At 48.8% G+C, this 22083-nt stretch overlaps 1 protein-coding gene and 1 long non-coding RNA gene across 3 annotated transcripts in view; both read right to left on the bottom strand.

The window, feature by feature from the left end:
• Positions 1 to 5472, bottom strand: part of LOC134733260 (uncharacterized) — a 35267-nt gene extending 29795 nt beyond the window's left edge. The window contains exon 1 of the mRNA XM_063622288.1: positions 5333 to 5472. Coding sequence (XP_063478358.1) covers positions 5333 to 5472 — 140 coding nt within the window. The remainder of the gene's footprint in view (positions 1 to 5332) is intronic.
• A 4347-nt stretch (positions 5473 to 9819) lies between these two features.
• LOC129465740 (uncharacterized) lies at positions 9820 to 22011 on the bottom strand. Of its 2 annotated transcripts, XR_008652019.2 has the most exons (4): positions 21820 to 22006; positions 17082 to 17232; positions 10535 to 10834; positions 9820 to 9954 (listed from the first exon to the last, which is right to left on the bottom strand). It is a non-coding gene; the product is annotated as an uncharacterized lncRNA (long non-coding RNA). The 2 variants fall into 2 exon arrangements; XR_008652018.2 differs by lacking the exons at positions 9820 to 9954; positions 10535 to 10834 and having other exon boundaries at positions 17050 to 17232; positions 21820 to 22011.
• Positions 22012 to 22083: the final 72 nt, after the last annotated feature.

Here is a 22083-nt window from a genome sequence, read left to right as displayed (position 1 = left end):
TCTCCACTTACAATCTGAGTAAGAGGAAGATATTCTTTGCCCTCTCTGCCTCCTTCTCCAACCACATTAGGGGTTGTGGTTGATGCTGTGAGGTCGTTCCTGCCTTATTCAACTTCACGTCCAAAGCTTCTAATGGCAAAACACAACATGGTGGCCAAGTCTCAGAGTCCAGGCATCCCTCCCATAGCCCATAGCCAAGTATGGGAGAAGGGTGCTTCAGGGTCTCTCTCCACTCACTTTAGTCTCCAGCATTAGCCAAGATCCCACTGTCTACCCTGAATTCTTCCTGCTATTGCACAAGGCTTCTTTCATCTTACTGTACTGTCAGGGAAAATATAGCCAAGATTATCTGCTCCTCAACCTGAAGTAAAATATAGATTCTGCCTAATTTCAGAACCAGTGTTAGCCAGGTGTGGTGGCTCACGCCTATAATCCCAGCATTTTAGGAGGCCAAGGCTACAGGGGGATCGCCTGAGTCCAGGAGTTCAAGACCAGCTGGAGCAATATGGCAAAACCCCGTCTCTACAAAAAAAGCAAAAAAATTAGCTGGGCACGGTGGCACACGCCTGTAGTCCCAGCTACTCAGGAGGCTGAGGCAGAGGATCATTTGAACCCGGGAAGTGGAGGTTGCAGTGAGCCAAGATTGTGCCACTGCACTCCAACCTGGGTGACAGAGTAAGATCCTGTCTCAAAATAAAAATAAAGAATAAAGCCAGTGTTTCCACATCTGGAACTTTCTTTTCAAGTTTATATCACCTCTCCTTCCAAATCAGGTCTCCCCTCCTCCAGGAAGTACTCCTTGATTAAGCCAAAAATGTTTTAATTTTCACCACTTGTCCTATTACTCTGCATCCCCACAGCCCTTGTAGTTTGTACTTATTCCCTATTCTGTTTAAGTGTGTGTTTGTCATCCTAACCATACTGCATAAGCAGGCACTATTTTAAGTAGGCTTGATAGATTATCAGAAATTGACAAGAAAAAATACACACCAAGATGAAAGTAGAAGAGGATTTTTTCTTTTCTTTTCTTTTAGCTTTATCGTAGAATTTCTTGTCTTGGTGCTTACAAGCTGTGTAGCACAATGAGAGGAGAATGTGATTTCTGCAAAACATTTCAGGAAGCACAAAGTATCTGTAAATACCCAGGAATAATGACCATGTCTTTTATTTGTATTATTTTTCTAATTCCTCCACTCTATAGGGTTTGCCCAAAGTCCTTGATTTAAGCCCTTGAGTGTTGGTTGGCTGACTTAGCTTTGGATTGTGGTCCACTGAGATCGCTGGATCTTTTTTTATTTTTTATTTTTTTGAGACCGAGTCTTTCTCTGTCCCCCAGGCTGGAGTGCAGTGGCGCGATCTCGGCTCACTGCAAGCTCCGCCTCCCGGGTTCACCCCATTCTCCTGCCTCAGCCTCCCGAGTAGTTGAGACTACAGGCGCCCGCCACCACGCCCGGCTAATTTTTTGTATTTTTAGTAGAGACGGGGTTTCACCATGGTCTCGATCTCCTGACCTCGTGATCCGCCCGCCTCGGCCTCCCAAAGTGCTGGGATTACAGGCTTGAGCCACCGCGCCCGGCCAGATTGCTGGATCGTTTTAAGCTTTAGAGTTATGCCCTGCCATGTGGATGCAGGTGGAGGGAGGACTTCTCAGTGTGACCCATGAGAGGAGTGGCTCTCCTGGGCCCCAGGCCCCAGGCTGCATATGTATGGGAGGGAGGAGGAGAAGCAAGGAAAGGAGGAGAGACAGAAGCATATACTGAGCTGGTAGTTGGGGGAAGGGTTGGCGGGTGGAGAGAAGGGAAGAGAGGAGTCTGAGCCAAGGCCAGAGGTGTCTCCCTGGGGAGTCCTCAGAGCGGGCAGCCGGACGTCGCTCCATCCTTCCCGCCTGACGGATGGGTCTGCTGCGCAGGCACAAGCTGTCGGGCCAGGCCCTGCCAAGGCAGAACAGTGGCGCTTCTGTGCGCCCTGCTCCGCTCCGCTCCGCTCCGGAGGATGGGGCCCGCCCGGGAAGCCAGGGAGTGATGGAGAAAGCAGACGTCCCAGAACAGGAGCCGCGGGGTCACAGAAGCACGCCTGCCTCCCGAAACAAGGGGCCACAGGATGAGGTGGGAGGGGACCATGAATCAATGCGGGGCAGCGTTTGGGGGAATTGTTGGCCGAAAGAAGAGAGGCATAAGGACGCGGGTTGAAGGAGCCTGGGGATGAAGAGCTCGATGATTTGGCCACAAGCCCCTCACCTTTAAGAATAAAGCTTCCTGCATTCAGTTGCAGAGTTTTGTTTCCCGGTCAGATGCTCAGAGACCTTCCAACCTGTCCCCCATCCCTCAGCCTTGCCCATCTCCACGGGCATCTTCCGCGCCCTCGCCCGGGACTCGGAGCCCACCACCCTCCGCCTCCGCCTGGCCCGGCCCGCGAGATCCCTGCCGCTCCAGTTCGGAATCTGGGATCCGCAGGCTCCCAGATCCGCCCCTGGCCCGGCTCCGACCCGCCCGTCAGCCGCCTCCCACTCAGCGTTAATTAAAACTTGCGAGATGGAGAGGCTGGCGCGGGCGGCTCCGTTTTATTTGCAGCATCTTTCATGTTGCTGACGATCGTAAAGGGCTTTAATATTGAAATATGGGCCATTTTCCCAGCTCCAGCCCTCGCCGCGCGCTCCCCGCACCCCCACACCCAGCCACCCCGCGCTTGATGAAAGAGCCCCTGCAAATCCATTAAAGAGAGATAATTGAAAACTCCGGGGTAGTATTTAAGACCGCGTGCCGACGCGGGGTGGAGGGCCCGACTGCGCCCGCTTTGCCCGTCAGTGCCGGTGCGTGCCAGTCCCTAGCGCTCTAGGCCCACCAAGGCTCCCGCCGACGCCCAGCCAAGGCCCTCCGTCTTAGCGGTGCCTCCTCACTCCCTGCACTCAAAGCGCTGGCTCTGCGCTAACCTGGCTCTGCCGAAGACTTGCCTGGAGACCCGAGTTCCAAAAGGAGACACAGGGCACGCTGTGTGACAGATGGATTAGGGCCTGTATGCACAGGGGCCAAAGCATCTTGTCCCACTCCTTCAGCTTCGGTTTGGTGCACCAGCATCAGGCACTGCTCAAGCTTCTGAGCAGGGCATCCCCTCTGCCTGCAAGCTTTTCCCTCCAGCACTTTCTACTTGGGGAATTGCTGTTCCTCCTTCAAAACCAACCCAGTTCCACCCCAAGTAATGGTGCAGTGGGGTATGGAACGTGGGTGGGAGTATAGACACACCAAGATCCTGGTGTGACCATTGTTGCAGCCGCATGATGAGGACACTACACTGCTCTGTTTTCGTACGTTTTTAATGTTCCACAACAACAAACATGTTTAGAAAGCAGCTGAAGCATCTTCTTTTACGCCTCCCTCTCCCATAAATACAGACTACCTGTTATCTTGTACATTGATGTTCCTTAGCACATCGTGTTGCCATTATCTGTTTAAAGTCTTTTGCCTACTCAGCTGTGACATCTTCAGGGCAGGGATCAGGTCTAATTTCACTCCTTAGCGCTTGCTCCAGGCCCAGTGCAAGGCACATAACATGCACTCAGTAAAATAAACGTCACTGAATAGGCTGCTCTCTGGGGACCTAGAGGTCTCTAGGGCTTAAGGTTAGGATACAAGCACAAGGAAGGAGGGTAGGGCAAAGCATGGAAGAGGGGTGGGGTCTGTGAGGCTGGGTTGGGGGTCATGTCTGTCTCCCACAGTGACTGGCTTCAGGATGTTCCCAGAACGGGAAAAGGGTGGGGGACCCTATTCTGCACTGTGATTTAGGAATCCTTAGGTCTCTTCCTGGGACTTTTGGGGACGTTTCTCCACTCCACTCCATTTGGCTTACTCTCCCAATCATGTCAGACACACACACACACACACACACACCCCACCACCACACACCTTAGACAGGGAAAGAGTGAGGAAGAGGGAAGCAGAAGAGATTATTTGAAGACCTACTTGTGCAAAAGGCATGAGTAGTTCAGGCATTTCCGTGGATGCCCAGCTAACTCCCTACCGCAGGGCCTTTCCTATTTACCCCTGTTGCCCAGTCTTCCCCAACACTGTGTTCCACACCCATACAGGGGTTGTATTCACAGGATGGCACTATCGAGGAAGAGGGGGCTGTTCTGACTCAGCCCCCCTAACCGCACATTGGCCCTGAAGCCACAGTTGCAATGATGCCCTCTCTATGGCCAGAATGAGATCCAAACCATTCCAAAGTTCCATTTTCAAACAAGGACTCCTCATTAGAACCACAAAACATCAGAGCTGGAGGCAACCAAAAGAGCACTGTGTCCCTTCTTGGTATCTATGGGGCAACTAAGACCTAGAAAGGGTCTGTGATGTGCCCCAGGTCACAAAGCCATTGGTAACTGGGCGGGCAGGGTGGCTCACACTTGAAATCCCAGCACTTTGGGAGGCCAAGGCAGGTGGATCATTTGAGGTCAGGAGTTCGAGACCAGCCTGGCCAACATGGCGAAATCCTGTCTCTACTAAAAATACAAAAATTAGCGGGCAGTAGTGGAGCATGCCTGTAATCTCAGCTACTCAGGAGGCTGAGGCAGGGGAATTGCTTGAGCCTGGGAGGCAGAGGTTGCAGCGAGCTGAGATCATACCACTGCACTCCAGTCTGGGCAACAGAGTGCGACCCTGTCTCAGGAAAAAAAAAAAAAAAGCCATTGGTAACAAAACCAGTGCTAGAATCCCAGCAAGTTAGTGGTGGAGCTGGAATTAGAATCCCAATCTCTTGACCCACTTAAATATATACAATTGGTATTCGAAGTGCTTTTCACAAACATTATCTCATTTAATTCTCTCTTGATAGGATCTCACTCTGTCACCCAGGCTGGAGTTCAGTGACATGATCATGGCCCCCTGCGGTCTCAAGCTCCTAGGCTCAAGCAATGCTCCCACATCAGCCTCCTGAGCAGCTGGGGCTGCAGGCATGCGCCACCACACCTGGCTAATTTTTGTATTTTTGTAGAGACAGGGTTTCGGCATGTTGCCCAGGCTGGCCTTGAACTCCTGGGCACAAGAAATCCTCCTACCTTGGCCTCCCAGAGTGCTAAGATTACAGGCATGAGCCACTGTACCTGGCCTCATTTAATTCTCACAAACCTATGAGATGGCGTCACAATTCTCATCTACAAATGAGAAAAATGAGGCTCAGGGAGAGCCATGATTTGTCCAGTGTCATACACGGGTGGAAAACAGATCCAGGATTTGAACCCCAGTTTGACTGGCTCCAATTCCAGTGCCCTTTCCACTCACTTCTCCAGTATCTCCCCCTGTACCCCACCCAGCCAAATCAGGCCAGTTTCCCAGACACTCACCCTTCATCCCTGGACATCTCCAGCCAGAGGTCCTTTTTCTCCTTAGCCCACCTTCCCCCACCCAGGGCAATGTTCTTTGCTCCAGATTTGGAGGTGGGGGTGTGGTAGTCCCCGCCGTGGTTCTGCGTACAAGCCTCCATCAACGGAAGCCATGCACAGCCTGGTCTCCTGTGCGCAGCCCTACTCCTGTTCGTGGCTACGGAGGCCTCAGCCATAAATCCCCAGGTCTCAGCTCATAACCATTAGCAAGCGATTGGGCTCATCAGGACGCCTTTATGAGACTCAGGTCAAATAAATGGATTGCCGGAGGTCAGGAACAAAGGATCTCCTTGCCTTGCCTTGCTTCCGAGATGCTCCCACCACCCAGAGGTTGGCAGATTCTGTTTGACTCACAGGTGTATGTGGAAGTGGGGGCATTGTCACAGTGGGATAAAGATGTACAGTATTCCCTGGTACTCCACACCCATAGAAGGAAAAGCGCTTGGAGATGCACATCCTCAGAGAGCCCACAGTCATTAGGGCTGGAGGAACACACACACAGAGGCACATATACACACTCAGACCCCCTTCTCTGATTCAAATCCACTCTTCAGCAACCAACCCCCCAACCCCACCCACCTCACATCCTCTGAGGTCCTCACACTCCATTCCCCCTGTGAGGTGTTTCCTGAAACACTGCTTCTCAAACACCACTGTGCATACAAATGACCTGGGACCTGGTTAAAATACAGATTCTGACTCAGTAGATCTGGGGTGGCACCTGAGCTCTGTTTTCTAACCAGCTTCCAGGTAAGGCCAGGGCTGCTTCTCCAAAGATTTTAAGCAATGGTCCTCCCACATTGGAAGGGTAGGGGCTTTCAAAATGTAAAAGAGATAGGAATGTGCAGTTTGGGAAAGCTCCTCTCCCACTCCCATCCCCCAAATGCTGCTGTGCACACCCAGGTGACTGAACTGTCTCTAGAATGCTGTTTCCTCACTCTTTACATGGCTGCCTCTCATTCTTCAAACCTCAGCCCAAGTGTCACTTCCTCAAAGAAACTTTCTCTGACCACCCAATTTATTTTATTTTATTTTATTTTTTTGAGACAGAGTTTTGCTCTTATTGCCCAGGCTGGAGTGCAATGGCACGATCTCAGCTCACGGCAACCTCCGCCTCCCAGGTTCAAGCAATTCTGCCTCAGCTTCCCAAGTAGTTGGGATTATAGGCATGCGCCACCCTGTCTGGCTAATTTTTGTGTTTTTAGTAGAGACAGGGTTTCTCCATGTTGGTGAGGCTGGTCTCGAACTCCTGACTTCAGGTGATCCGCCTGCCGCAGCCTCCCAAAGTTCTGGGATTACAGTCATGAACCACCATGCCTAGCTGACCACCCAGTTTAAAGGGTCCCTGATCCACCCTGTCTGTGATTACCCACTTCACAACAGGTCTCACAATTGCATGTATGTATTTGCTAACTTGCTTACTTATTTTTTTGTCTGTTTCACTCTCTGAAATGTATGGTCCTTGAGTTCAGGGATTATGCCTGTCTCATTTATTCATGAATTCTTGGCAACCGGTGCCTAGCACATAGTAGATACTCAGTAAATATTGCTGGATAGGCCAGTCACAGTGGTTCATGCCTGTGATCCCAGCACTTTGGGAGGCTGAGGCGGGCAGATCATTTGAGGTCAGGAGTTCAAGACCAGCCTGGCCAACGTGGTGAAACCTCGTCTCTACTAAAAATACAAAAATTAGCTGGGCATGGTGGCATAAGCCTGTAATCCCAGCTACTCTGGAGGCTGAGGCAGGAGAATCACTTGAACCCAGGAGACAGAGGTTGCAGTGAGCCAAGACTGCCACTGCACTCCCACCTGGGTAACAGAGGGAGCCTCTGTCTCAAGAAAAATAAAAATAAATAAATAAATAAAAATAAAAGATTATCTGAAAGAATATCTGAACCAAGGACTGAGGCTGTAGGTAATCTGAGAAAGTATCTTGGAGGAAGGAAAATGGGAGGAAAAGAACATTGTGTGAAGGACTTAAGAAAGGTGACTCAAGGAAAGTGGGGAGGCAAGGGTATCCAGATAAGATTGGCCCCATTGGTCCTGGGTTGATATGACAGGGGTGAGGAACGGTCCTGGAGGGAGAGATCCTGGGGGTAGCAGCAGATGCTGCAGGGTCTTGGAAACCATGGCAGGCACTAAGAAGACACATGGGCTTCCCTCCACCTCATGGACAAGGACCTTCATTTATTCATTCTTTCCTACACTTGACAAATTCTTACTGAGATCTTATTAGGCGCCAGGTACTGTGTTGGGTGCTGAATATTCAGCAATGAGCACAATGGGTCTGGTTCCTACCCTCCTAGAGATTACAGTCCAGTGGGAGAGACTGACAGTAAACATATTAATATGTTACAGTTGGGCCAAGTCTACAAAGGATGGGGTATGATAACAGGCATGATGGGTGGTTCTCTAGGGAGAAGTTTCCCTAGGGACTGACAGTCACCCAGAGTGCTGATGGGTGGAGGTCTTCCTTGCCAGCCCCCTGCCAAGCTTTCGTCCTGGACATTCCTGCATTCCTCTGCACTGTCCCTTTAAGAGGAGCATCTCTTTCCTGAGCAAAGGCGGTTCGGGCACACAGCCTGAGCCTGCCAAGGTTGTGGGCTATAAATCAATGCTGGCACTCCCTTGGCAGTGGGCTCTCCTCTGAGCTGCCCAGATGGCGGGCAAGCCTGGGGCTCCAGGGGCAGCCAGGCACTCAGGAGGGGGGAGGCGGGCAAGGTGAGGACACAGCTGGGCCCCAGGCTCCTGATGGCAGCTGCCCACCTCTGTCTAAGGGCCCTAGGCCAGGGAAAATGCCAAAGTCCTTCTATTCTAGTCCCAGGGAACTTCTGACTCCCAAGTCGGTCTGGCATGGGGCTGTTGGGATTATTGTCCCCATCCCAGCCAGGGACCAGGGCCTCATAGGCATCCTCTGAGACCAAGGGTCTTGGATGACCTCTTGGGATCACAGTCTGCTCTAACATTCAACCTGAAAGTTCTGCCTGTGGTTTGACCTTCTTTCCTCTTGCTGTAGCCAAGGTGTCTTCTTTTACCCTGCATGAAAGATGAAAGGCAGTAGCTCCTCATTTAGTGGGGTCTTTGGGACTGTGTGATATCTCCCTCTGCCTTCACTTTAAGCCTCCCAGAAAAACAGGATAAAAAGATTCTTCAAGGTCAGCTGGAGAGATGGAACTCTGCCCTCTTGGGGGTTGCCAGCCCTCTGCCACCCTCACAGGTGCTGTGACAGAGGGAACATATGTTGCTCCTACCCCAGAGGACAGAGACAACATCTTAGCAGCCCCAGCCCCACAGAGCTGGGCTCAGCAGGCCTTGACAGAACTGGAAAGGCAGCCTGTCTCCTGGGCCTGGGCCTGGGCCTGGCCTGAGCCTGGGTTGTGGGTGGAGGGGTGGAAGCAAAGCCTGTAGACCCCTCCCAGAAAGGAATCAACAGGCTTGACTTCTCTCCCCACGCTCACTCCCAAACAGTAGAAGAGTGGAAAATTCACGGGTTCCAGAACAATAGAGATTTCCTGGGATGTCCTTGTCCTCAGATTCTCTGTGAGAAGGCAGAGTTTACAAGTCCTTAGAGATTCTTTCTCACACACTCACCATACAGATGAGGAAACTGAGATGCAGAGAAGTTCACCCAGGTCTTTTTCAGGTTGTTTTTACTACGCCACATTTGCCACCTGAACAGAAACTCCCAGAGCTACCACTAAGCAGGATGTATTAGACTCTAAAGGTAGTAGCATAGATGGAGGTTAGATAACAAGTAGAACTTTCTCAGAATAGTAGGTCACTATTTATTTGCTTTGAGAAGCAAGGTAAAGAAAGTGCATTCTCTAAAACAGTCGGGTGGGGGTGAGAGGGATGGAGCCAAAGAATCAGGTTAGAATTTTGCAAAAAGAGCCAGGCGCGGTGGCTCATGCCTGTAATTCCAGCACTTTGGGAGGCCGAGGCGGGTGGATCACGAGGTCAGGAGATCGAGACCATCCTGGCTAACACGGTGAAACCCCGTCTCTACTAAAAATACAAAAAATTAGCCGGGCGTGGTGGCGGGCGCCTGTTGTCCCAGCTACTCGGGAGGCTGAGGCAGGAGAATGGCAGGAACCCGGGAGGCGGAGCTTGCAGTGAGCCGAGATCGCGCCACTGCACTTCAGCCTGGGCGACAGAGCGAGACTCCATCTCAAAAAAAAAAAAAAGAGAATTTTGCAAAAAGAAATATAGAGAACACAGGAGAGGGAGCTGGCATAGAGCCCAGAGCAAGGGCAACTGGGGTGTGGAGCTTCTGGGGTTCTTCATTCAGGACCCCTAGATTTCATCTGTCCCAGGCTTCTGGGTATCACCAGTAGTTTAAATTCAGGCCTTATCTGGGCTGATTCTCTTGGCTTTCTCCTTGTTCTCCCGGGATGGCTTATCTGGCTGCCAGAGTCATTTGCCGTCTCTAATTTGTGTTTAAATTAAAGTTCCCACAAACAGAGGTTTAATGTGCTGTTACCAAGAACTCCCAGGCCCCCTGCAACTCTGGGAAGTTGAGGGGGCTGGGGAGAAGAGGCCAGTCTGTGCACATCCCATCGAAGCTGATCCCACTGGCACTGGACCTGGACTGGATAGCCCAACTAAGTGTCTCCGTCCTTGCTGCTCCGTCCAGAATGGTGATGACAGAGGGCAGGGCAGGTAAAAGCATGCTCACAAAGGGCCTGGGACCAACATGCCTGTCCAGGGGCCCCTGGGTGGCTGTTCACTCTTTTTCAGGATGGTGAGGAGAAGGCAGGGGAGGAGGGGAATGAGAAGAGGGCAGGGGGTGGAAAATAAGGAGAGAGCAGGAGGCTCCATTCTTCAACACTTGTGTATGGCGCTCACTGTGTGCCAGCACTGTTCCTGGGCACCTCATAACTACAAATTCAACCTTCTACACAAGCTGTAAGGCAGGTGTTATTGTCATTAGCCCCATTTTTATAGATGGGGAAACAGAGGCATGCCCAGTATCACACAGCTAGTAAGAGGCAGATCCAAGGAGTCAAGCCAGTGCTGCCTAGCTCCAGATTCCCAGTGCTATGCTGACACTTAAGCCAAGATTTATCTGTCACCCTCCCAATTCCTTAATCACAAGGTGAGGCTTCTCTTTGCCAGAGCAACTGAGACAGAGTGAAGCTCCCATCCTGCTCCCCAGATCTTTACCTCCCTGGGCCGCAGTCTTCTCATCTGTAAAATGAGGATAAGATACAAGGAGGGGTTGAGGGTCTAGGAAGGTTTAATGAGACAGCTTGTCAGTGACCAGCACAGGGTAGGTCCCCAGCAGTGGCTGCTTCCTTCTCTGTGGTCTAACCATGAGCCTTCCTGCTATGCCTTCCTGCACTGCCTCTTAATTCTGCTTTCAAAGGAGCTAGCGGCAGTGATCCTCGCCCCTTAAAGAAAACCCTCAGGAGAGCGTTGTCCCTCATTCATTTGTCCAAATTCTCTCTCTTCCTCTGGGAAACCCTGAAAAAGAGGGATAATAAAGCTGAACTGGAGCCCCAACCTGCTCTGTCCCCACCTCCTCTGCACCCAGGTGAGCCAGTTAGGGTGGCAACAGAAAATAAATGACACATTCGAAAGGGTTTCACTGAAGGGTTTAGTGATGTGACAGTTTCTAAAGGCATAGACCAGATGAAGAAAACTAATAAGGGCTAGTGTGGCACCAGGATAGAAATATCTCTACCAAAGCCTGATGCCAACTGGGGTCACGGGACACAGGAGAGAGGCCATTCATCAAAGCTGTGACCATGGAGGAACCACAACCACCACCAGAGCTTCAGGCAGGCAAAAAAGGGGGCTGACAGGGAATGGGGGAAACAAATACCCTGACTCCTCTCTCCCCCTTCCCAGCCGGGACCTCTATTGGCCGAGAGATCAGGGGGCCCAGGTGACACAGTCTGCAGAGGTCAGCCTCCCTGGGCAGAGCAGCACAGAGAACGCAGTGGGGCAAACAGAAAACCATCCCCGTCCCATCCCACCCACGAGTCCCTGCCCCTATACCAAAGCCTTCTCTCTGCTGCTTTATTGCCACCTCTGTCACTGCCTGCAGCCAAACAGTGACTGACAGGGAAGGAGAGTCAAGACTCCTTCAACACAAATACTCCAGCTCACAAGGAAGGTGGGATCCAGGCAGAGGGCAGCTTGAGGGAAGAGGGCTGTGTCTGAAGGGCAGCAGGGCAGGGACTGCTCACTCCCAGCATGGAGAGACAAAGAGAAGGACTGCACTGGGGGTGCGGATGTCAAACGGCGATAGTAAATGACTCTCTTTCCTCAGCATATGATACAAATCACTGTGGATCTTCCTTCCTCCTCCCCTCTCTAGACCGGGAGCCCCTGTGGGGAAGGGATTTTGTCTTGTTCATCCTTGACATCTAGCACAGTGCCTCTTAGGGGCATAATCAGAATTTATTGAATAAATAAGCAAATAGATATGTAAATGAATGAAGAAACCCATTTGCAGCTCTTATGCACAGCCCTGGGCCCTGGTCAGGGAGCACTGTTGAATGAATGACATGCAGCATTCCTACAGAAGTTTTCTTTCAATCAGTTCCATCATCTACCACCTCAGGTTTCCTTTCAGCCACTCAGTCACGGGCCACACAGCCCACGTTTGTCTCCACGCTGGCCAGAGGCTGTGCTTTGATAGCACCCACTCAAATGGCAGTGACCTCATCTGGCTCCTCCTGATGGAGGAATAAGGGGAGTAGCAAGTGACTTCCTTTCTCACAGGAGCCTTTCTGTGTGCTCTTTCTCGAGAGAAATCTTGATCCATGGCAAACCGTCTGTGGTATTCTTAGCTGCAGCCCTTGGCAGGAGATGGGAGGAGAGAATGACAGTGCCAAGGAGGCAGCTGAAGGATCGTCACCCTGGGAGCCACAGCTCTGGCTTGCTTTTTCCAATGGGCCGTAAAGACTGAGGGAGGCAGGCAGAAGCAGGGGCACCAGACTAACAAACTAGAGTTTCAAGTGTAGTCCCCATGCGAAGCCCACCTGACGAAGCGGTTAGACACAGACGCTGGGTCTGGGCTCAAGATCCCTGTTCTACCACCTGCTGGCTGTACAACCTTGGGCAAGATACTTGATTACCATGCCTCAGTTTCCACATCTTAAAAAATGTGAATAAAAATAATGCCTACTTCATATGGTGGTGAAAAAGAGTAGATGAGTTAATAGTTACGAGATACAGCCAGGCCTGGTGGCATGGGCCCATAGTCCTAGCTACTCAGAAGGCTGAGGTGGAAGGATTGCTTGAACCCGGGAGTTCAAGACCAGCCTGGGTAACATAGCAAGACCGCTCCCCCCGCTTTTTTTTGAGATGGAGTTTTACTCTTACTGCCCAGACTGGAGTGCAATGGCATGATCTCAGCTCACTGCAACCTCCACCTCCTGGGTTCAAGCGATTCTCTTGCCTCAGTCTCTGGACTCCAGGGATGAACCACCACACCCAGCTAATTTTTGTGTTTTGTATTTTTAGTAGAGACGTGGGTTCACCATGTTGGTCAGGCTGGTCTCGAACTCCTGACCTCAGGTGATCTGTCCACCTTGGCCTCCCAAAGTGCTGGGATTACAGGTGTGAGCCACCGCGCCTGGCTGCAAGACCCCCATATCTTTAAAAATGAAAGTTTTGAACTATTTAGGAGAGTATGTGATCCATGGTAAGCTCTATATAAATTTTGTTACGTAAAATTAAGGTTCTAGTCCCATAAACTTTTTTTCTGTAATAAGCTGCTCAGCCTTAGATACCTCTCATGTTTGCTGTGAGAAGTGAACAAATGCATGTGAAAACTGTAATGTGTTTCTAATTTTTATTATTTGTTATCAAGATCATGTAAGACACCTGATTTAGCAGAGGGTGAAGGGATGCAAAAGGGGCTGTCAGTCATCAAAGTTTGATTATCTGCCTTGTTAAGGTCCCCTTCTTGTCAACATCATCAGCTCTTTGGCTTGTTCAAGTCTTTTGTTAACAATATCCAGGCCTCTCATGGTCCCTCCCACACACAACGGGCCACACAGCAAGGGCTGGAAGGAAAAAGCCTTTGAAAGCAAAATGGGTCCTTTCCTTCCTTATCCTTGAAGTGGGAATAACCACCAGACAGAAGGCTGTGAGGGAGGACTCTGGCGCTTCCACTGTGGCTGCTTTGCCTTTGGGCAGGAGGGGAAACTGATCAGCTCCCTCTGTGGTAGGGCCACAGGAAGAGATGTTGGCATTTGTTATGAAGTGCTAGGAATAAAAACACATACATGGCCGGGCACAGTGGCTCACGCCTGTGGTCCCAGCGCTTTGGGAGGCCGGGGGGGGTGGATCACAAGGTCAAGAGTTTGGGACCAGCCTGGCCAACATGGCGAAACCCCGTCTCTACTAAAAATACAAAAATTAGCCAGGCGTGCTGGCAGGCATCTGTAATCCTAGCTACTCAGGAGGCTGAGGCAGGAGAATCACTTGAACCCAGGAGGTGGAGGTTGCAGTGAGCTGAAATCGTGCCATTGCACTCCAGCCTGGGCAACAAGAGCAAAACTCCGTCCCAAAAACAAACAAACAAACAAAAACAGAAAATGAAAACAAAAACAAAAACAAAACCATACACACATACTTATCCCAGTGTCCAGAGCAAATGTTCTGCCACTTACTGCTACGGGTGTGATTTCAGATAGCTATTTAAACCCTGAGTCTCGGTTTTTCTCATCTTCGAAATGGAAATATTGATGCCTAATTCAAAGGGTGAAAATTAATGAACTATAGAAACCCCTTGGTGTATGTCAGGTCCAATAAGTGGTAGCTGTTATTAGCTAACATTTTGTAATATCTGCCCACTATCCCCTCCAAGGGATGGAGAAGTAATGCTGACTTCCAGACTAGGAAAGGTAGTGGTAGCAGAAAGTGATTTACAACTCTGACTTTTTTCACATTTTCTTTCCAGAGCACATAGTAAGTATTTGTTGGTTCATTCATTCATTGAACAGTGTTCCCAAGCTTGAACAACTTGCCATCATTTTGTTCACTTGTATTCATCTTACTCTCACCACTAGAACTGCAAGGTCCATGAGGGCAGAGGCAGTGTCTGTTGCTAGGTGAGTGACTGGATTGAGCTCAAAGCATGTCTGAAGACTGAAATGGGCCAGGCAAGGAGATGGAAACTGGAGGCCTGGATTTTGGGCTCAGTCATACCTCCAAGAACATAACATTCCCTCGACCCTGGAGTCTTCACAGACCTTCCTTCCGCTGTGAGGCACTGGAGAATCACTTGAGACCAGACTCAGGGAACTCTTCCCTGATGGGAAGACATTCATTCATCCACTTCATGTCTCTGAAGCCCCAAGAGAAGGATCTGAATCCCCTAATCTGAAGAGTCAGCAAGTGTCCAACATAGCAATCTTGATAAAAAGGGAGAATTGATAAAGGAGGGAGCAGCCCCACCTCAGTAACAATAGAGGGAGGAAAATTCCAGCTAGTACATGTACTTAATATGAAAGCAGACATGTGCCAAGACCCTGCTTTCATGGATATTAGGTGTTCCCAAATATAAGAGACACCCATTCTTGCCCACAGGCCTCACCGGATACTATCCAAGATGTCTAGAGAATAGGAGGAAAGAGAGAATCATAATATCCAAAAGGTGGAAACAACCCAAATGTTCATCAATAGATGAACGGATAAACAAAATGTGATATATCCATACAGTGGAATATTACTCAGCCCTGAAAAGGAATGAAGTACTGATAAATGCTACAATGTGGATGAACCTTGAAAATACTATGCTCAATGAAAGAAGCTAGTCACAGGTCTCTTATTATATGATGCCATTCATATGAAAGTCCAGAATAGGGAAATCTACAGAAACTGAAAGTACATTAGTGTTGTTAAGGGCAAGAAGGAATATGGGGGCATAGGGAGGTGATAGCTAAAGGTTACAAGATTTCTTTTTGAGGTGATGAAAATGTTCTAAAATTAACTATGGTGATGGTTTGACATACCTGTGAATATACTAAAACCATTGAATTGTGCATTTCAAATGGCGAATTGTATGACACATGACTTATACCTCAAGAAAGTTGTTTTTTAAAAAGACAGCGTAAGGGGTAGGGGGAAGTTGAGATGAAGCAGGAAAACTGTGATCAGAAACAAAGCTCAGGGGTTGTCTGGCCTGGCTGCCCCAAGTTAAAGCCTACATTTCATACAGGCAATGTTAGGGTAGCCCCCAAGCCACGGTTCGGAAAGATAAATTGACCCCAGAAGGTATAAGGCTGGGTCCCTTCTCGCCTGACAGCTCCCTTTCTGTGTTTTTTCTGGCACAAGAAACTCTGTCATCTTGTATAAATAGGAGAAATTTATGGCAGTTTTCCCTCTTCTTCTCCCTGGTGGGCTACTAGGAAAGGTCTAGGGGGAGGAGGGAGCCTGAAATTCCAAAAATATGAATGTGGAAAGACTGGAGGGGTCGAGGAGCCTCTGCCTGCCCTGGCTCCGGCCCCAGCTCTCCTTTCCCTTTGCATGTTTGACCATCTGGGTGATGAGGGGGGTAGAGAACTGGTGCAGCCATTCTCTCTGCAAGCCCAAAAGAGATGGGTCCCAAAGCAGATATCCGACAGGAGGGGCACAAGGGAAGTCAAGGAAATGGGCTTGTCTGTCCCATGAAATTATTGGAGGAGACACAGACCACTGCCCTCCTTCCTGGATTTGGTTATTTTTGTACCTTCCTGTTTGTTGAGGCAGCCTGATACAGTGGGAAGAGAACTCGTCCTAGATTTAGAAAGATTGACAGAGAAACTAAGTGTGTGACCTTAAGCAAGTCATGTCTTCTCTCTGGGCGTCACCTGTAAAAAGAGGGAGGGGACTGAATTTATCAGGGGTTTTCAAATCGAGTTTTAACTCTGGGGTCCTTCCTTCAAATAAAACCGTACGTGGTGACCCAACATGAACACGAGTAGTAGCCTGCTGAGCTTCTTGAAGGTAGGAATGGGAGTCTCAGGGCCCTGTGGTGACTGGCGAGAGGCTTGTCCAAGCACAAGATGATCTCCATGGCTTTTCCAGCCCTGTCCTCAGGAGGGATTTGCCCCCATGGTGAAGAGGCTCAGTTCTGCACACCCAGGGGGCTTGAAATCCAGCTCCACTCCCTCCTGTGTGTCCCTCAGCACATAACTTACCTTCCTTGAACCTGTTTCCTCGTGTGTAAATTGGAATAATAGTAACACGTATCTCAGAGGATTGTCACATAGATTACAGTAAATAATGTGCATAGAGTCCTTCGCATTCTATCTGGCCCAATAAATATTATTATAGTTATTCCGTGATCTGATGTAATCATTTTTTTTATTTTGAGACAGAATCTCATTTTGTAGCCCAGACTGGTGTACAGTGGCATGATCTCGGTTCACTGAAACCTCCGCCTCCTGGGTTCAAGCAATTCTCCTGTCTCAGCCTCCCAAGTAGCTGGGATTACAGGAGTGTGCCACCGTGTCCAGCTAATTTTTGTATTTTTTAGTAGAGATGGAGTTTTACCATGTTGGCCAGACTGGTCTCAAACTCCTGGCCTCAAGTGATCCGCCTGCCTCAGCCCCGCCCAGTGCTGCCAGCCATCACACCTGGCCTGATATAATCTTTTTAATTTGAAATATCTGGTGTGAGAAGGTGAATTAGAAAGGATGACAGCAAAACTGCTATAACAGAAAGGCCCCAAAACACAGTAGCGTGTAGAAAACAGAAGTTTATTTCTCACTTAGTCTGGGAGGAAGCAGTTCCAGACAGCAGGCAGCTCTGTTCCTCCTAGTCAGGCGGGGACGTGTGTTCCTTTCATACCTTTGCTTTGTCTTCTCTTAGGGATGTCTTTTCAGTTGCCTGGTCAAACCTTCTCAGGCACATCTGCCCAGCTCATGAAAGACAGAATACAAAGGAGAATTTACCCAATGTCGTCAGGCTTTGAGGACATGCTCGCCTCACATTCCCCTGTGTCTACACCTGGCAACAAGAGCAGCTGGGAAATGGAGTGTCCAGCTGGGTGTCTCTCTACCCTCATGCAGCAAGGAAAGAAGAGATTTTAGTGGACAATGGGCAGTCTTAATCCAGGGCTCAAACCCACACCTGAGCTGTCCTCTTCCTCTTCTCTTCCCAAAGGAAGGGAAATAAAGTCTACAACCCAGAAAACAATGTGACCATCCATCCCCTACCCAATCAGGTCCCTGCCATTCATCCCAAGATCAGCAGTCTCGGGAAAGTGGCTTGGAAGCCTCCCTCCAGAAAGACCACACTTCTGTCCATCTTCTTCACATGGGTGGATGTGAGAAAAGTTTCTGTCCCCACTGCCTGCCACTCCCTGTCTTCAGTTTCAGCTCACGCTCTAGCCCTTTGTTCCTAGTCACCAAGAGTGACTACAAATGCAGGGGAACAGGAGGACCTGAAACAGTCATGGAAGTTGAGACTGGGACACAGAAGCCATGCTCAGAGGCAGCCTAGGCGAGGGTTCTGATGCCAGGAAATCCAGCTACTGCTGTGTAACCTAAAGCGGGGATTAAGCCCTCAGAACTTCAATGAACTCTTTTGGAAATAAGGATAAGAAACCCACTTGTCAGGGCTGTTGTGAACATCAAATGTGATCATGTATGTACTTAGTACATAGTATGCCTTCAATAAATGGTAAGGCAAACCCAACGCAAATCGAATTCATGTCCATTACTCTGACCCAGCCTTTGCATAAATTCTTTTTTCTTCTTCTTCCTTGTCAATGCATGGCTCCTTCCCTCTTGTTTACTTCCTATTCTCATTCCCCTACCATCTGAACCCTGATCTGGAATCTCTTTTCTCAGGAAGTCTTCCATGATTGAAAAATTCCTGCTTGGCCACTTCCCACTCCAATACTCTATCTTTGCCCATCTTCCATCTACCCCATGGTCCTGGCCTAAGTTTACACGTGTCCCATCCCTCCCTTCAAAAAGCATGCAGAGCGGTGGCTCACGCTTGTAATCCCAGCACTTTGGGAGGCCGAGGCGGGCGGATCACGAGGTCAGGAGATCGAGACCACGGTGAAACCCCGTCTCTACTAAAAATACAAAAAATTAGCTGGGCGTGGTGGCGGTCGCCTGTAGTCCCAGCTACTCGGAGAGGCTGAGGCAGGAGAATGGCGTGAACCCAGGAGGCGGAGCTTGCAGTGAGCCGAGATTGCGCCACTGCACTCCAGCCTGGGCGACAGAGCGAGACTCCGTCTCAAAAAAAAAAAAAAAAAATCATGCAGCAATGGAAGGGCTTTAAGTTTGTCCTCAAGCAGATCAGAGTTCAGATGCCAGCTCTGCCAAGTTCTAGCTTTAGGACTTTGTCAGATCACTTCCACTCTTTGAATCCCTGTCTTCCCAACCCTCTGGTGAGGTCAAGTGTGTGTGGGCTGGTACATAAACGATATTTAGTCTCCTCTGCTCTACCCAACCTCCCCCAACTCACATTCCCAGGACTAACTCTCTACCAAAGGGAGTTATTAGACCAAGAAAGTAATTGTCCCATTACCAGCCCCACCCCAACCCTGCCCAGGGAAAAAGAAGTGACTTCGAGTCTATGGGTCTTGGAGGGACCACCAACCCAAGAACTAGAGCAGATGAAGAACTTGGATATCCCAGCTTCCAGGGTTATAGGATCTCTCCCCAAGCCCTCATATGCAGCCCCAGTTGCAGGACTAGCTTCAGGAATAGGAGTGAAAGAGTTGATCTGATTCCAATCTTAGCTTGTAAGTAGTAGCTCACCTGTGCCTCTATTTTTGACCTTCCTAGATCAGAAGAGCAATAATATCAATGACAACTAATGCTTACATAGTGTTTCCTATGGGACGGGCATTGTTCCAGGCTCTTCATACATATAACTCATTTAATCCTGACAGCAGCCTTTGAGCTAGGTATTATTAACCCCATTCTACAGACAAGGAAACTAAAGCACAAGGGGTTAAGTAACTTGCCTAGGTCATACCACTCACATAAGGCATGACCGAGATTCAAAACCAGGCTGTCTAGCTCCAGAATCCATCCCGTTAACCACTCTGCCATAAAAAGAGCTAACATTTACTGGCAGTTTCTATGTGCCAAGCACTGTGGAAAACACATGACATGTATTTCTTCTAATTCTGAATAACCCCCTGAGATAAGTTCTATTATTATTATCCCTGTTTTACAGGTCAAGAAACTAAGGCAGAGAGAAAAGTTAAGCAACTTGCCCCGAGAAACACAGCTAGATATTAATAGTTTCAGAACCCCTAGCTGTTTTGCCTCAAATCCCACCTCCGCACCCCTGCTCGAAGCCCCTCCCCTTCTAGGTGGGTTGTTTAGTTCCTATCACCAGTTCTTCACAAATCTGCTTTACCCCCGACAGCCTACAACCCTTGTTCTCCAAAACTCCCGTTGACCTCCATCCCTTTCCCTTCCCACTGTCTCCCTAGTCCCTCTGCTCCCCACAAAGTCCCCCAAACCATTCCATCCCTCTCTCTCTGCTCCCCTCCCACCCTCCCCCACAACTCCTGCTGAAACAGATGAATTTCACCAAAAAAGACCATCAGACTTTCCCCAAGCAGGCCCCCACTGTGCCTGATCACACACCCCCAGGGGAGGCACCACAGTGGCTAAGCTAGAGAGCCAGAAATAAAATCCTCATTCTACTTCCCTGCCCCCTCTTCCCATCACTCATCTGGGAATCCAGGGCGAAGAAGGGAGCTAAAGTGCAGAGCATTCATTTAATATTAACAAATTGAAATGAATTCTTTTAATGCCAATTAACTTGGAGCGGCCCCTTATTAATAGTAATTTAGATTCATACTTGGGAGAAGCAGGGACGGGGGCTGGGCCAAATGTGCCCAGAATGTCAATGTGACTGGGGAACTGAAAGGGGAGGGGCGGCAGTTTTACTTCTGCCAGTTGGGTTCTGTTTCCCTGAGAGAAATGGACAGTCACTGGAGGCGGATCTTTGGGAAACACGAATTACTCTTGTAATTTTATTTTTGTTACTTCAAGGAATCTGAATAGTTTGAAGCCATGTCACACCATTTTAATAGTTTATTTTCACAGTAATGCTAAAAAGAAGAATTTCCTCAGCGCTGGGATTTACTCCAAACTCTCTCCTAAGCCAAACCTTACTGACCAAAGGGACAAGTCCCCAGGCCAGCTCTCTACCCTTCTTTGTTCAGAGCTAGAGCCAGAGATCAATATGGGCTTCCCCAATCCCTGCCCCTTCTACCTTAACCAAAACTAAAAGGAGAATCAACACTGTGTGTCTCTCTGAGAAGTCTCCCCCAGGAGGTAAAAGACCCAAAAGTCTAACCCCTAAGCTAACAGCTTACATTTAAGGAAGAAAAACAATCTGCCTGCACTTTTCTTAGAATTTAGGGAAAAAATGAGAATTTAAAATTCAATTTCATGTATCAGAGTTCTCCAGAATACAGCCAAGTGGAAAGAACTTAGTACCAAATGAAAAAGTTGAACAGAAATTCTGCTCTCACTCGTTTTGCTGGCTTGGAAGTCAGACTGGAGGTGTCCTGAACTAGAACCAGAGCATAGGTTCTGACCCAAGAAAGACACTGTCTACTTCCCAGGCATCCCTCCTTGGCTGGAAGGAGAGGGGAGGATGAGTCCGTTGGAAGCTGAAAATTGTGGAAGCTGGGGATGGGAGTTCTTAGATGGAGGTGGCAGGCGCGTGAAGGAGGTCAGGGAAAGTCAAGTAAATCTACTAACCATTGAATTTTATAAAATAAAAACTTTAAAAATGGTTTAAAATGCAAAAGGTTAAATTTCCAAAAGAGGTCAGGTTTTAAAGAAGGTAAAATACCTCAAATTTAAACATAATAAAAATAGGGAAAATATACAAAACATTTCAAGCAAATTGTTCTTCAGAAGAGGAGAGGTTGGAATTAATCAAAAGACCTTTTTTACACACACACGCCCCCCAAGAGTTTCCCAAACAATAAATTCATTTACAAAACAAAAAGAGGAATCAACACAAAACCTCATCCACACACAGAGAAAAATAAATTTTGGTGATTCTGTAACAGCTGAAAAACTAGTGAGGGAGGAGAAAAATGAATAAACTCTAAATCTATTAAGTGATATTTATAAATAGCAAAATTGGAGGATGGAATGGAGAAAGGAGTTGAACCTATCATTAAAGAAGTAACACATGTGAAAACATAAGGTGTAACTCATCCCCAAAGAAAAGTAAACTCTCCATAAAGTAGCAAGTATACAAATTCATTGAAAAGGAGGAAAGTACCACTTACCCCCCAATATAAGTGTATTAATTTGAATTAAAATTTTCTCCAAATCCGAGATAGGTTACACAAAAGAATACAAAAAGATTTTTTTTCTTTCAACTAAGAGGAAAAACAAAATCCGATTTAAATTCACTAATGGGACAGGAAGGGAGGCTGTGGTTTGCAGGTACTAGTAAACGGGGTGAGGGTAGTGAAGAGTTTGAGGGGTAGAGGACCAGCTTACCTCGCTTTGAAGCCGCGGCTGCCAACAGGAGTGGGCAAAGGACACTGCCAGTGCCTGAGTGATAGGGGAAATAAGAAATAGAGGATTCGGGTGCCCCTAGACGAATGAGGAGGATGGAAAGACTGGGGGTGCCCATCTCCCCTCCTCTGCCCGCCTCCCTCCCTCCGGTACCCAGGCCTAGAGAGCTACTGAAAGTTACAAATTGCTTCCATTATTAGCTCATCCCGGGCGGCCTGGTCATTGGCCAGCCCCTGGCCACGTGGT

This window comes from Symphalangus syndactylus, chromosome 17 (assembly GCF_028878055.3).
Source record: "Symphalangus syndactylus isolate Jambi chromosome 17, NHGRI_mSymSyn1-v2.1_pri, whole genome shotgun sequence".
Taxonomy (NCBI): Eukaryota; Metazoa; Chordata; class Mammalia; order Primates; family Hylobatidae; genus Symphalangus; species Symphalangus syndactylus.
The sequence above is the reverse complement of the archived record's forward strand: the minus strand, read 5'-3'. Positions and strand labels throughout refer to the sequence as shown.